Source organism: Schistocerca cancellata, chromosome 2 (genome assembly GCF_023864275.1).
Source record: "Schistocerca cancellata isolate TAMUIC-IGC-003103 chromosome 2, iqSchCanc2.1, whole genome shotgun sequence".
Classification (NCBI taxonomy): domain Eukaryota; kingdom Metazoa; phylum Arthropoda; class Insecta; order Orthoptera; family Acrididae; genus Schistocerca; species Schistocerca cancellata.
The window spans coordinates 596,397,481-596,411,881 of NC_064627.1; the positions used below are offsets into that span (position 1 = coordinate 596,397,481).

The 14,401-nt window shown below is 38.4% G+C and overlaps 1 protein-coding gene across 5 annotated transcripts in view; it reads left to right on the top strand.

Moving 5' to 3' along the window:
* Positions 1-13,540, top strand: part of LOC126162235 (rho guanine nucleotide exchange factor 12) — a 1,164,938-nt gene extending 1,151,398 nt beyond the window's left edge. For 4 of the 5 annotated variants that reach the window (XM_049918604.1, XM_049918605.1, XM_049918607.1 and 1 more), the window contains one exon: positions 10,391-13,540. In XM_049918604.1, the coding sequence (XP_049774561.1) occupies positions 10,391-10,516 (126 nt within the window). In that variant the 3' untranslated portion in view covers positions 10,517-13,540. The remainder of the gene's footprint in view (positions 1-10,390) is intronic. The other variant, XM_049918606.1, reaches the window with a different exon arrangement.
* Positions 13,541-14,401: the final 861 nt, after the last annotated feature.

Here is a 14,401-nt window from a genome sequence, read left to right on the forward strand (position 1 = left end):
GTAATGGTTAAGATGAGATCCTCAGATGCAACAGGTTTTTGGTTTGAATCTTGCCAGGTGATCTGAAATTTCATTATTTTTAAATATTTGTCAAACAAGTTTGATCATTATTTTTATTTGTGAGTAGAATATCTTTGGCTTCCTCTGACAACCATGCCTCCATCCTTGCTACCCTCCCTATTTTCCTTTCCTGTTGCTTTCATAACCTGGGTTGTGAGTACAACCATGCCTCCATCCTTGCTACCCTCCCTATTTTCCTTTCCCTGTTGCTTCATAACCTGGGTTGTGAGTAGAATATCTTTGGCTTCCCTCTGACAACCATGCCTCCATCCTTGCTACCCTCCCTATTTTCCTTTCCCTGTTGCTTCATAACCTGGGTTGTGAGTAGATATCTTTGGCTTCCCTCTGACAACCATGCCTCCATCCTTGCTACCCTCCCTATTTTCCTTTCCCTGTTGCTTCATAACCTGGGTTGTGAGTAGAATATCTTTGGCTTCCCTCTGACAACCATGCCTCCATCCTTGCTACCCTCCCTATTTTTCCTTTCCCTGTTGCTTCATAACCTGGGTTTGTGAGTAGAATATCTTTGGCTTCCCTCTGACAACCATGCCTCCATCCTTGCTACCCTCCCTATTTTCCTTTCCCTGTTGCTTCATAACCTGGGTTGTGAGTAACTGAATCTCCTTTCCCTTCTTCCCTTTCTTTCCCCTCTCTCCTCCCTGATGAAGGAACATTTGTTCCGAAAGCTTAGGAACATAAATTTTCGGTTTTTGTTTTTGTGTGTATCTATCGGCTGTACTGAGCTGAGGTAAGTACTGGCCAGCCCCTCTATCTCTTTGTTAATATTTGTTTCACATTATTTTTATTCACTTAAGTTGTTTAAATCTGTGTTTTTTTTTTTTTCTTTTTCATGTCATTTTAATCGCCATATAAACTTTTTGAATTACTCTCATTTTTTTTTCTTTCCTTCATTCATTCTTTTCCTGCGTGGACTCTTCTTGCAGGTAACTTTAAAATTATTGTTATTTGTGTCATGATATTCAGACATTTTAAAATGCTGATCTATTGTTTAAGAGTACAGGGTACTTACAAATGGTGGAAAAATCAAAATGTTTTTCATGACTTCATTAAATTCTATTGTCTTCCCTGATTACATTGATATATACATTATAGGGTTTCAAATGGAAAAGACCTATATATAAAAAATTTTAAAGTTAGCTACACTCATATATATACTGCCCCCCCCCCCCCCCCCCAATCTTATTTATGTTACAGAAATCAGTATTATTTCGAAAAGAAAGTTAAACTTCCTGTTTCGAGTGATTATTCACATGATACATTATCTATGTTGGTAACAGTGCAGGTTTCTAGTGCCTGTAAAAGATTCTTTTCTAGTATTCACTTTTGTTACACTGAAGCAGTTTGTTCTCGTGTCACTGAATGCTTGTTGCCCAAGTTATATATATATATATATATATATATATATATATATATATATATATATATATATATATATATATATATATATATATATATATATGGTGTCTGTATATGTGTGGATGGATATGTGTGTGTGTGTGTGTGCGGGCGAGTGTATACTCGTCCTTCTTTCCCCCTAAGGTAAGTCTTTCCGCTCCTGGGACTGGAATGACTCCTTACCCTCTCCCTTAAAACCCACATCCTTTTGTCTTTCCCTCTCCTTCCCTCTTTCCTGATGAGGCAACAGTTTGTTGCAAATGCTTGAATTTCGTGTGTATGTTTGTGTTAGTTTGTGTGTCTGTCGACCTGCCAGCACTTTCATTTGGTAAGTCACATCATCTTTGTTTTTAGGTATATTTTTCCTTCATGGAATGTTTCCTTCTATTATATATATATATATATATATATATATATATATATATATATATATATATATATATATATATATGGGAAACATTCCACGTGGGAAAAATATATCTAAAAACAAAGATGATGTGACTTACCAAACGAAAGTGCTGGCACGTCGATAGACGCACAAAATTCTAGCTTTCGCAACCAACAGTTGCTTCGTCAGGAAAGAGGGAAGGAGAGGGAAAGGCGAAAGGATGTGGGTTTTAAGAGAGAGGGTAAGGAGTCATTCCAATCCCGGGAGCAGAAAGACTTACCTTAGGGGGAAAAAAGGACAGGTATACAACGCGCGCGCGCACACACATCCATCCGCACAAAAATGTCTGCTTGTGTCTGTGTATGTGCGGATGGATATGTTTGTGTGTGCGCGAGTGTATACCTGTCCTTTTTTCCCCCTAAGGTAAGTCTTTCCGCTCCTGGGATTGGAATGACTCCTTACCCTCTCCCTTAAAACCCACATCCTTTCGTCTTTCCCTCTCCTTCCCTCTTTCTTGACGAAGCAACGGTTGGTTGCGAAAGCTTGAATTTTGTGTGTATGTTTGTGTTTGTTTGTGTGTATATCGACCTACCAGCACTTTCGTTTGGTAAGTCATATCATCTTTGTTTTTAGATATATTTTTCCCACGTGGAATGTTTCCCTCCATTCCTTTAGTGTGCAATAAATACGAACTATGCGACGCATCAAGAAATTCACGAAAAGGAAATTCCGTGATAACCAATTTACGAACAAAGCAACCCACAGTATTGAAAGTAACCTATGTATCAGTCCTTCAGGGAAGAAACTCCCACATGGTATGCCTCCTGGTGATTCAAATTTTTATGTTGACGACGATGTGTTTTTAGTGGATTTGTTGTTGCTGATGTGGGCATATTATCTTCTGTGATAAAGAAAGTGGTGAAATGTAAACAATGTGATGGTGTAGGCTGTCTGGAAATAACTGAGCAACAAAGTAGCAGGAAGGGTTTAGCATCAAAATTAGTTGTTCTGTGTAGATCCTGCAATAAATCTACCTCAAAAATGACTTCAAACATTGTGCATAATTCATATGATGTGAATTTGAAGTTGGTGTATGCAGTGTGTGGAATAGTAAAGAGAAAATAGGCTGCGCAAAGGTTTTGTGGTTTCATGGATCCTCCTCCTCCTCCTCCTCCTCCTCCCAGTAGGTTCAGCAAGTACATAAAAATACTTTTAGGTGCCTTGACAGTTATGTCTAAAGCATGCACAAAACGTGCAGTAGAAGAAAATGGAAATATTAGTGGAACCAGGGACATTGCTGTTGCACTTGATGGGACATAGCAATGTCGAGGACATCGTTCCTTGAATGGTGTTGTAAGTGCTACTTCTCTGGAAAAAGGAAAAGTAGTTGATGTTGAGTGCTTATCTAAGTACTACCACACCTGTGATGGTAACGATGAAAGACATATTGAACATCAGTGTATTAAGAATTATGATGGTTACAGTGGAACCATGGAGTTTGATGAAGCTCTGAAAATATTTCAGAGGTCGGTGCCCGTTCATAAAGTTAGATATACGAAGTACCTAGGCAATGGGGACTCCAAAGCTTTCAATAAAATTAATGAGTTCAGTGCTTATGGTGATGCCTTGGTAACAAAAGTGGAGTGTTGTGGACTTGTGCAAAAGAGAATGAGTGCTAGATTGAGGAAGCTAGGAAGAGAAATGAAAGTAAAGTTGCTATCTGAGGGAAAATCTCTGTCTGGCCGAGGCAGATTGACAGAAACTGAAATAGACCTTCTTCAGAGTTATTATGGGCTGGCCATTAGATGAACTGCACCTCTGAATGATCTTACAGCAATGAGAAAAGTTGTATGGGCCATCTACTTTCGTAAGTTGTCCACAGATGACCACCCTGTTCATGGACTTTGCGCTAAAGGAGCAGATTCTTGGTGTGGTTACCAAAAAGCAAAAGAAAGTGGTCAAATACGCCATCATAAGCATTCTCTTCCTGAGCCTGTTACAAATGAAATAAAACCAATTTTTAGAGACCTGAGTGACCCTGTTTTGCTTAGTAAATGTCTTCATGGAGACTCTCAGAATACAAATGAAAGTTTCAACCATTGCATGTGGGAAAGATTACCCAAGAATGTTTTTGTAGGACTAAATGCATTAAAAGTTGGTGTACTGAATGCAGTGATATGTTTCAATGATGGAGTGATAGGAAGGTTAAGTCCTGAGAAATTTAGGCATAAAATGGGGCTCTAATATGGAAGATAAATTGCTGACCTGTGACAGACAACGGGTGCATGAAGCTGAAAGATTCACTCTTCAAGTTACCAAAGAAGCAAGAAGTGCTAAAAGGAATGCCAAGAGGAAGGATAGTAGTACGGAAGGGGAAATGTGGGTGGGTGTGTTGGCAGAGGGTGGAAAATAAGAATAGGAAGGAGTTGAGAGGATAGAGAAGGTGGAAACTGGTGGGTGGAGGATGTGGAGACAGTAGTTTACCATAGGTTGAGGCCAGGATAATTTTAGGAGCAGAGAATGTGTTATAAGGATAATTCCCATCTGTGCAGTTCAGAACAGATATTAGTAGAGGGGAGGATCCAGGTGTTCTGGGTAGTGAAGCAGCCATTGAAATCAACCATGTTATGTTCAGCTTCATGTTGTGCCATAGAGTGGTTTACTTTACTGTTGGTCACAGTTTGGCATTGGCCGTTCATCTTGGTGGACAGCTAGTTGGTGGACTGCTAGTTGATGGTCATACCAATAAAAAAAACTATGCAATGATTCCAGCAGAGCTGGTGCTTTCACAGGTGGCTGCCATCCAATGGGATTGGATAAGTCTGTGACAGGACTGTGGATTGGGAAGTGCTGGGTGGATGGATGGGCCAGGTCTTGCACCTGGATCTTCCACAGGGATATTTTCCCTGAGGAAAGGGGTTTGAGTTTGGGTTTGGGATTAGGGATAGCTAAGGGGTCGACTAGCATGTCGTGAAAGTTAGGTGGATGACAGAAAACCACTTTCAGAGGGGTGGGGAGGATCTTGGATAGGATGTCTCTCATTCCAGGGTACGACGGTAGGCAATCAAAGTCCTGATAAAGGGTGTGGTTCAGTTGTTTTGGTCCTGGGTGGTACTAGGTGATGAAGGGTGCATTCCTTTGTAGCTGGTTCTTGGGGGTGGTGCGAGGATTGGGGATGCATCAGGAAATGGCACAGGTGGTCCGTTAGTGGACTGTGCCTAGAGGATAGGAGCCATCTATAATGGCATTGGTGAGACCCTCAGCATACTAGACAAGGGAGTTCTCGTCACAGCAGATGAGCTGCCCTGAGTGGCCAAGCTGTATGGGAGGGATTGTTTGGTGTGGAAGGGATGATGGTGTTCAAAATGCTAGTACTTACGGTGGTTGGTGGGTTTAATGTGGATAGAGGTGTGAATGGAGCCATTAAGGAGGTGGGTGGTCACCACTCAGGAAGTTGGCATGCTGGGTTGAGGAGGATCAGGTGAAGCAGATGGGGGAGAAGTTGTTAAGGTTATGAATAAATAAGAAATATGAGGGTAAGGTGTCTTCACCCAGAGTCCAGATCATGAAGATATCATCAGTGAACCTGAAAACCAGACTAGGGGTTTGACATTTTTGGAGGCTAGGAAGGCCGCCTCTTGATGGCCCATAAAAAGGTTGGAATAGGAGGGTGCTATGAGGGTGACCATGGCTGTGCCGTGGATTTGTATACCTTCTCTTCAAAGGAGTAGTAGTTGTGAATGAGGATAAAGGTAGTAAGGTGCGTGTGGAATCAGGTAGTGGGTTTTAGGTGTGAAGGTGTTTGGAAAGGTAGTGTTCAGTAGCAGCAAGACCATGGTCATGAAGGGTGTTGGTGTATACTGAAATGGTGTCAACAGTGATGAGTAGAGATCCATAAGGTAAAGGTGTGGGATGGTGGAAAGTCCTTGTGGAATGTGGTTGGTATCTTCGATGGGAAGGCTAGATTACGGGCATTTAGTCAGAGGTGCTGGTTTCTGAGGGCCAAAATTCTTTTGTTGGGACCAATAGCCAGCTACAATTGGGGTATCAAAGATTGTTGAGTTTATGGAGTTTGGGGAGCTTGTAGGTGGAGGGTGTGTAAGGTGAGGAGGAAGTGGATTCACGGAAGAGATTGTGGGAAGGGCCTAAGGCTTCAAGCAGGGATTGGAGGTTATGTTGGGCATCTGAGATGGATCACTCTGGCAGAGTTTATAGGTTTAGGAATCGGATAATTGACAGAGGCCTTCTGCCACCAGCTCTGCTACAATCATTGCACAGCAATTCATATTTGTGTGCTGACCAACCATTTGTCCACTAGGATGAACATCTACTGCCAAACTGTGGCCAAGAGCATAGTAGACCACCACCTAGCACAATATGCAGCTGAATGTCACATGCTTAATTTTAATGACTGCTTCACTACCCGAGCGAACTGGATCCTCTCCTCCATCACCAGCTATTCTAAATTGCACAGATATGAGTCACACTTACAACACATTCTCTGCTCCAGAAATTATCCCAGCCTTGACCTATAACTTACTGTCCCCACACCCTCAATCCAACAGTTTTCACCTGCTCTGCCCTCTCACCTCCTCTCCATTCTTGTCTCCACCCTCTTTGTGTGGCGCCTTCTGCCAACATGCCTGCCTGTCTTCCCCGTTCCTTGTTCCTCTCGTTTTTCACTGCCCTCTCCCCCCCCCTTTGTCCCCCTTGTCCTCCTCCCTCTCTACCTCCCTGTCCCACAACCTCCTAACACTGCATCTGTTGACAGTCTAGTGCCTGCATGCTCAACCAGACAACTCGCCTCTCGCACCCTACCCATACCCTGCTATTCTCTCCCTGTCCCTGCCACCTCCAGATCACTGCTTCCATGCCTCATGACTATGGCATTCTGGTCCAAGCTACTGGATGTGGCAATATTGTGTGTGTGTGTGTGTGTGTGTGTGTGTGTGTGTGTGTGTGTGTGTGTGTGTGTGTACATTTAAACCAACTAACTGAATAAAAATAAAGACCAAAGCTATTTCAATAAATATTTAAAAATAAAGTAGTTCAAAGTACCTTATAAGATTCAAACTCGCAACCTTTCACATGTGAGCATTGTATCTCAACTATCATGTAAAATTTGGAAAATTTTTCCCTGGGATTATTTGCCCAAACAAAAGCCCACCAATGTGAATGATTGTGTGGTGTTACATCTGAGACCTTTACCTACAACCCCATATAAATGGTTTCAAAGAAGTAATCCCATCATTGGGTACCTCTCCTTGTTACTTTTAAATTTAATGCAATTAGCTCCTTGCAGTGTTTTGAATGTTACTGTAATACTGAAATGCTTTGTTAAAGGCATGTTTAAAATACTGTTCTTTCAGTTTATCAAATTTTAATATATCCCTTAAACTGACATCAATTATTTTGCTCTTTCCTATTAAATAAATTTGGAAAAAATGCTGCTTACACCTTCAGTATGGATTACCAGTTGAAGTGGCACAGTGGTTAACATTCTGAACTCTAATTTTGAATGGTTGGGGTTAAAATTCCCATCTGCCTGTCCAAATTTGGATTTCCACAGTTTTCCTAAGTCAGTTAAGGCAAATGCCAAGACAGTTCATTTGAAAAGGACAGATGACTTCCTATTCTCAATCATTTCCCAATTATAGCATGTCCTCAGACTCATATGATAAATACCAAGCATAGTGGTGCAGTGGTTAGCTCACTGGACTCACATTCAGGAGGACAATGGCTCATACCCTTATCAGACCATCCAGATTAAGGTTTTCTGTGAGTCCCCTAAATCACTTCAGGTTAATGCAGGAATGGTTCCTTTGATAGGGCATGGCTGATTTCTTTCCCCACACTTACAAAATCAATTCGAGCTTGTGCTCTATCTCTAATGACCTCATTGTTGACAGGACATAAAACCCAAATCTTCGTTCCTTCTAATGATGGAACATCCTTCGTGTTTCACTGTGTGCTCTACAATCGTCTAGCACAACCATTGATTATCATCTTGTGTGCTGTGGAATCATGTTAATCATAAGAAACAACTGCCAGGCTTTCAATATGAAAACAAGGTATAATCATCTGAACAATGTGTTTAATACCTTGATTCAATCAAACTTATTTTTCTACTGTAACTAAAACAAACTGAACTAGTTGTTCATCTGTGAGTAGGCTTTATGTGATAATCTTTATTATTGTTGTTGTTGTTGTTGTTCTAAGTGTTGATATCAATAAAAGTTTCAAATTAGTGAAATCATTCTAAATGCTACTAGTTATTGCTGTTAAGTACCATCAATCTGATATGACTTCAAAACATATCATAAATTACCTAGTTCAATCCCTAAACATTATTTGTTTCATTTTTTCTCTCTTGTTGGTATACATCAGTAATATTTGGGCAAGGTATGTTAAAGACAATTGAGTAAGCAGTCAAAGATGAAAACATTGTTACTTTGGTGATACGTAAAGATTAATTACAATGTGTGTCACAGCTCAGCACTCGTAGAGTTTGAAACAAACTGAGGTCCTCCCCTCCACCTTGATCACACACAATACTCCATCCACAGCAGTACGTTCCATACAGCGTATGTATTGTGGCAAGAACACTCCATACTGATAGTCATGAGTTTTAATCCTCAACCATATTTAATATGCACTGTAAGGATACTTCACTTAATCATCAAATTCTCATTTTTCTTTGGCACACATTCAATATATCTGTCACAAAAATGTTGTCAGGTGTATCACTATGTAATAGTTCAAGAAGCTTTTCAAGAGCGAAAATAATCAGAGAGTAAAAAACTATTCTTTATGCACTGATATTGGTTTTGAAACTCAGGTTAATATTATATGTACTATCGCATTGCCAATGTCTTGGAACATTTGAAAAGAATCTCTCTTGTAAGCTGTCACCATTTCCTGCATACAGTCTTTTTCCTCTGGAGCTGCTTAAATTGCAGCTGGTAATTTACTGTTGCAGCATTCTATGTATATTTTGACCATTTGTCTTTTCCTTTTTTAACTATTGTGAGATTCTGTAATTTTTTTTATTATAGTGAAATATGGTAATACCAGTTTTTCTCAGACAGTACTAGCAACAAATCTTTTAGTGTTGCTGCAGTTGTGGACTTCACTCAGTTTGAATTACCCGACACTTTAACTTCTTTCTGGTTATTTCTACTCTTCACTGTTGCATAGACTGTGCGATGAGAATTTTTTAATGACCAAGCTATTTACTGTACTCACATCAGAAGGTTTACTGTCTTACTGCATTGCTTCTGACCTCAACAGCTTCTCATTAAAAAGTGATTCACACTGTTCATACATACACAAAAGTAAGCAGGTGAACATGAAGTGTCAAAAGTAAATGGAAAAGAAGGTTGTGCAACTTGTTTCAGAGGCTTCTTGTTATTTTAAGTATGTGAAGAAAATTCTCCAAAGTCATAACAATAAAATTTATCTGTTGGGAATATGGCAGAGGTCCACCTTTAGGGATTTGTCTCACAACACTACTAGTTCATTAATGTAGCATTTTATTTGATGTGAAGAAGACAATACTTTACTTAGATTTAAACAGGAGCAATCAGCTAGAGGTACGTCTTTATGGACATACACAGGCAAACAAAGCAGATGTCAGCTTGTAAATTGATTTTTTTGAAACATAGTAGTTTACTTCCGCAATGCCAACTTTATCTTCACATAAATTTGTTTAGTTGTCGTACATCTTCTGTAGTAAAGATTAAAACAAATTTCATAATTTGTTGATAATGTAATAAAGTAGCAACTACAAACAAGAGCTGGCAAGTCACATTACATGCTCAAGTTAACATACAATACAGTCTGTAAATTTTATTCTCCAGTACTTCATCAGTTCCAAATCAATATGACTTTGTGTCCAGTAACTTCCAGCCTCAGTGGTGAGTGCAGTAGCACTGAAGTTACCAGTGTTCTATACAATTTTTCACTTAGTTGTGTCAAATTAGTGATCAAGCAGGTCCTACACTATCACACGTGCTACCTGGAATGACATCTTGGGAATGAATGATTACTGCTCCTATTGAGGGAAGGTAGACGCTATGTAGAAAGCACCAAGTGTAGTTGTAAGAGGATGTGTTGCATGGTGGAAGTTGGGCTCCCAAAGGGTCTTCACACTACCCAGAGATAGCTTTTTCTGCTAACTGCAATTCTTTCCCTCTCTATTATTGCTCCCCCCCATGGCCGTCCCAAAGAGGCTACTTCAGGCTGCACATTTCAACACTACAAATGTGCTTCATTTCCAGTGAGTTTTGGACAGTCCTGCAGGATATCTTGCGGTAATTGAATGAAATTGGACAAATCATATTTTCATTCAGTACATTGTAAGTACTCTCTGAAAAGATTTTGTTTATGTTCTGGATGTTTGTAAATATAAAATCTGTAAAGACGGAAAATTCTTGTCTTTTTCATTGTTGGTGCTTCGCTGCTGCTTATCAGAGTGTAAACATATTTTTGGTTGCCATTATAGATAGTGATTATTTTATTTTTCAGGTGTTTGTTGACGCACTATCTGGAGAGGCAGAGAGCCAACTGGAAGCAGAGGCTGTTGTGGAGACAACAGCGGAGGCCACTGCTCTGGAACTAGAGTCCGATGTGGAACGCCCTCCTGTGATATGAAACAGATTGATTGTCGTGTGTGTGGCAAATCTGGGAGTATGTGCTTCCCTAGGCACTTGCATTTGCAGTGATACTGGATAAACGTACAACTACTCGTGGACATTGTCTGCAAGGGTTATAAAATGACACGTGCTGATATTAAAACAGAGCTTAAAATATTTTAATGTAAGTTGAACATGTTTTGTTCTGTTACCACTGTGAGCTTGTTAAGTTTCTATGCTGTAAGTGACAGAATTACACTGGTTCATAATATAACAGCACAGTTATTATACTATGGTAGAGTTATAATTTTGTAAAGCAGAGAAACTGAAAAAGATTTCTGTGCATTACACGCAGACTGTAGCATGTCATTATTGTCCACTACCTCAGAGATATAAGCTGTTTATGCAGCATGCAGATTTCACTTTAGGAGTGGAATCCAGAACTTTTGTTAATGTAATTTCTTCTCTGCTCGCAGCCAGACAAGACTGCTGTTACTTTCTGGGACAGTCTTATTCTTACAGTGTCTACATCGTTTCATAACATGGAAGATGCAAATTATGAAATGTGTTGCTTCAAGATAATGTGTGAAACACTGTCAATGACAGGGGTTTAAGGAGTAGGGTAGTGAAAACCCAGATGTATTTTTATTCATGTTTGTGATAAAGTTCTATCTGTAACTTCCACTGTGATTGCTGCACACTGAAAAAGAGGAGAGAAATCCGAAATCACATACTAAAAACAAAAAGTGTTAAAGTTTCCTGCAGTGGAAGTCTAAACTGTAGACTAAGGGAGAACAGACAGTACGCCTGACACTATATTCGGCCTAGTAGAATTGTGATGGTTAGTTGGTACAAGAAATTTGTGGAATATACAGTATATTTGTATGTGTTGAATTTGTTCAATACTGTCAACTCCATTGTGAATATTTTACCTACTTTCAGCTTCCCATTCCAAAAACTAAATGGGCATGTAATTTATTATTGTATTATATATAAAAGTGATAAGCATATAATTTAAGATGTTAAACATTTGGTTATTTATATGAAAATATTAGCTATTTTTAGTTTATGGGAATTATTTGTCCTTAAGAGTGAAATGCTGTACAGTATTCTGGTGCAATAGAATCTTTGTCATTAAAACAAAAGTGTAGTCAATCAAAATGAATTTCTCCCATTTCACATGAACAATTTTTTGTTGGTTGCTATTCTGTAAAACATGAAAAATTTCTACTTACTGTGGCCTATGCCTTGCTTTAATTTCATATTATATTGCAACATTTACAAAACAGCTGGAAGTATCCCACAAAGCTCCATTGTTAAATTTACAATAATGTTGAGTGAGCCATGTAGAACAAAACCACTAAAATTTTTCATTGTTGGAAAATTGCTTTCTGCTGTTGGAAAAATAACATTTTCTACGTGTGAATTATTCTGGAAATTTACATATTATCATTGCTTGCTAGTGGAAATCAGTTATGTACACACTACAGCATTTTTAGAAGTTGTAAAATTACATTGTCCCAAGTACTAACAAAACCTACAGATCAGAATAGTGTCATTATTCCAATATCCATATTGATTGTACGAGCAATGGATTTGTTAAGTCATTTTCTTAATAAGCATCAAAATTTCATAATAAAAACAAGTAACTTATAAAAAGTGGAAACTGGTGCACTCAGCTTACGGTACTAGTTTTTTAAGATTATTTTTGTACCAGATACATGTAAGTTTTTGTATTTTCATATGAGTCAATTCCTTGCAAAAGTTCAAACAAAAAAATAGAAGCTGACATAGCTGATAGTGTGACTTTCAGAAAATTCGTAGACCAATTATATTTTATTTTGAAATTTGAAATATCTGTGCTCTTTGTTGCATTACTGTTGTACCAAATGATGTGACTTCCAGAAGTGTTAAAATGGCATTTAATTAACAAAGAAACATTTAAGCCAGCACAAGACCATATATATCGTGTATCAAACCGTAATTTTCTTGAGTATTATAAATGCAGATACAAAGCCACCACTGTGTGCAAAGGATGAATTTCCAGGTTGTGCTGCGTTTGCTAATAATGCTACAGCAAGTACTTCTATGGTTTCATACTATATGAATTACCAGAGAAATGTAGGACAAATAATCGAGAACAATGGATTTTTCCCTACTTGTAACATTAACTGCCTAGTTTGAATATCAGCATTGCTTACTATTGATCAGCCAAATTTTTGCCAAGATGCCTTGCAGATGTAATAAGGAAAAAATTGTTTTTGTACTAGATACTAGTCAATCTGGAAGTCTGTTCCAGATACCTAACTACAATTATGTTTCACAGAAGTGTATCATGAACACATCCCTGTTTGGTATTGAAAATGCTTTGGGACATGTGAAATCTGAAATGAACAGTTGTGAAATAGTCTGAGCTACTGTTTTCTCGTGTTTACAGAGGGGGAAAGTTTGTGAAACACATTGTGGTATCTTTTTAATATTTTGCTTTACATGACTAATTTAATTTTGCAGTCAGGGACCATGGAATTATGTGAACAGTGACTAAACTATCCAGTCAGTCTCGTGTGTTGAGAAGTGCAAATGTATAAGCAAGTGTTGCTTTTAAACAAAGTTGTATTTATTTTATTGAGCTTCATGTGATAAATACTTCCTATTTAATTTTAATATAGAACAGTCTCTAGCAGTCGATTGAAAAGTTTCCTCCCCATAAAACTGTGTAATATTATATTTGTGTACAGAAATGCAGTTGTATAATCTGTCTTTAGTTGTTTTGTATATTTCTGTTTAGCCAGTTGTTAAAAGTAACTGCACATTGTTACCACAGCAAAATAAATAATGTATGTTGTATTTTAAGCAAAACTTAGAAACCCATAACATTTAGTGTTGTCTCATTATACAGGACAAGAAAAACAGGAATCCATGCAGCAACTAAATATTAACTAAATCTTAAATGCAGTAATATAAATCAAATACCCTCATATGTTATATTCTAGTAAAAAGTGTACATAAGAGAAACAAAATAAAATATATTGCTACATCTGAAGTTCCATAGCGTTGTTTGCCTGGCTTCTGAAGTAGTCATTTGGTTAATATAATATTTTTATTTGTTGTTTACACTTTATTCAGTCAAACAGGATAATTGTGACTGAAAAACATAATTTGCTTCATGTTACCTATCACAATAATGATGTAAGGATATCAGCATGACAACTGTTTTATAGCACTAGTTGCCACATCCACATCTTGGATTTGTTGTGTGGTAGTGGTTATGAACAGGATAGTATCTGCAAAGTACCTAGCTCATAGATTCATAGGGCATTCATGAAATTTTCTGTTCCTCTTTCTGACAGATTTGTAAATTACCTTAGGTAGAATTCATATTAATCAAGAGGTAGCCAGTTGATAGAGGAGGTGGGACTGAGGTAACAGAATTTTCATATCACACTGAATAGTCACTGGCATGAGTTGACATAGAAATGATGTGAATTTTTGTCCGAGTCATAATTAAATTTCTGGATGTTAATGATATTGTGCAGATATCAGAAGGCTAATCCTGTTCACATTTGCCAGATCTTAATGGAACTGCAAGGTAGACAAGGTGTATATTGTTCTTTCCATCCCATCCCAGAGAGAGAGAGAGAGAGAGAGAGAGAGAGAGAGAGAGAGACACTTCTTCCATATGTATCTAATCTTGACTGTAGCTGTTAGTCACAAACTTATCCTTTCGGCTGACTGAAAGATCTGGGGCTAGGCCAGCCATCTCCTTAAGTGTTAATCCCCTTGCTGGCTACCTAAACTGCCAAATCAATCTAGCTATATGTCAACCTATCTATATCTGTAACAAGCATGACACACAAATTACCAGGCAGGGTAGTGGTCAATTGCATCTAAAGTGTCAGTGGAA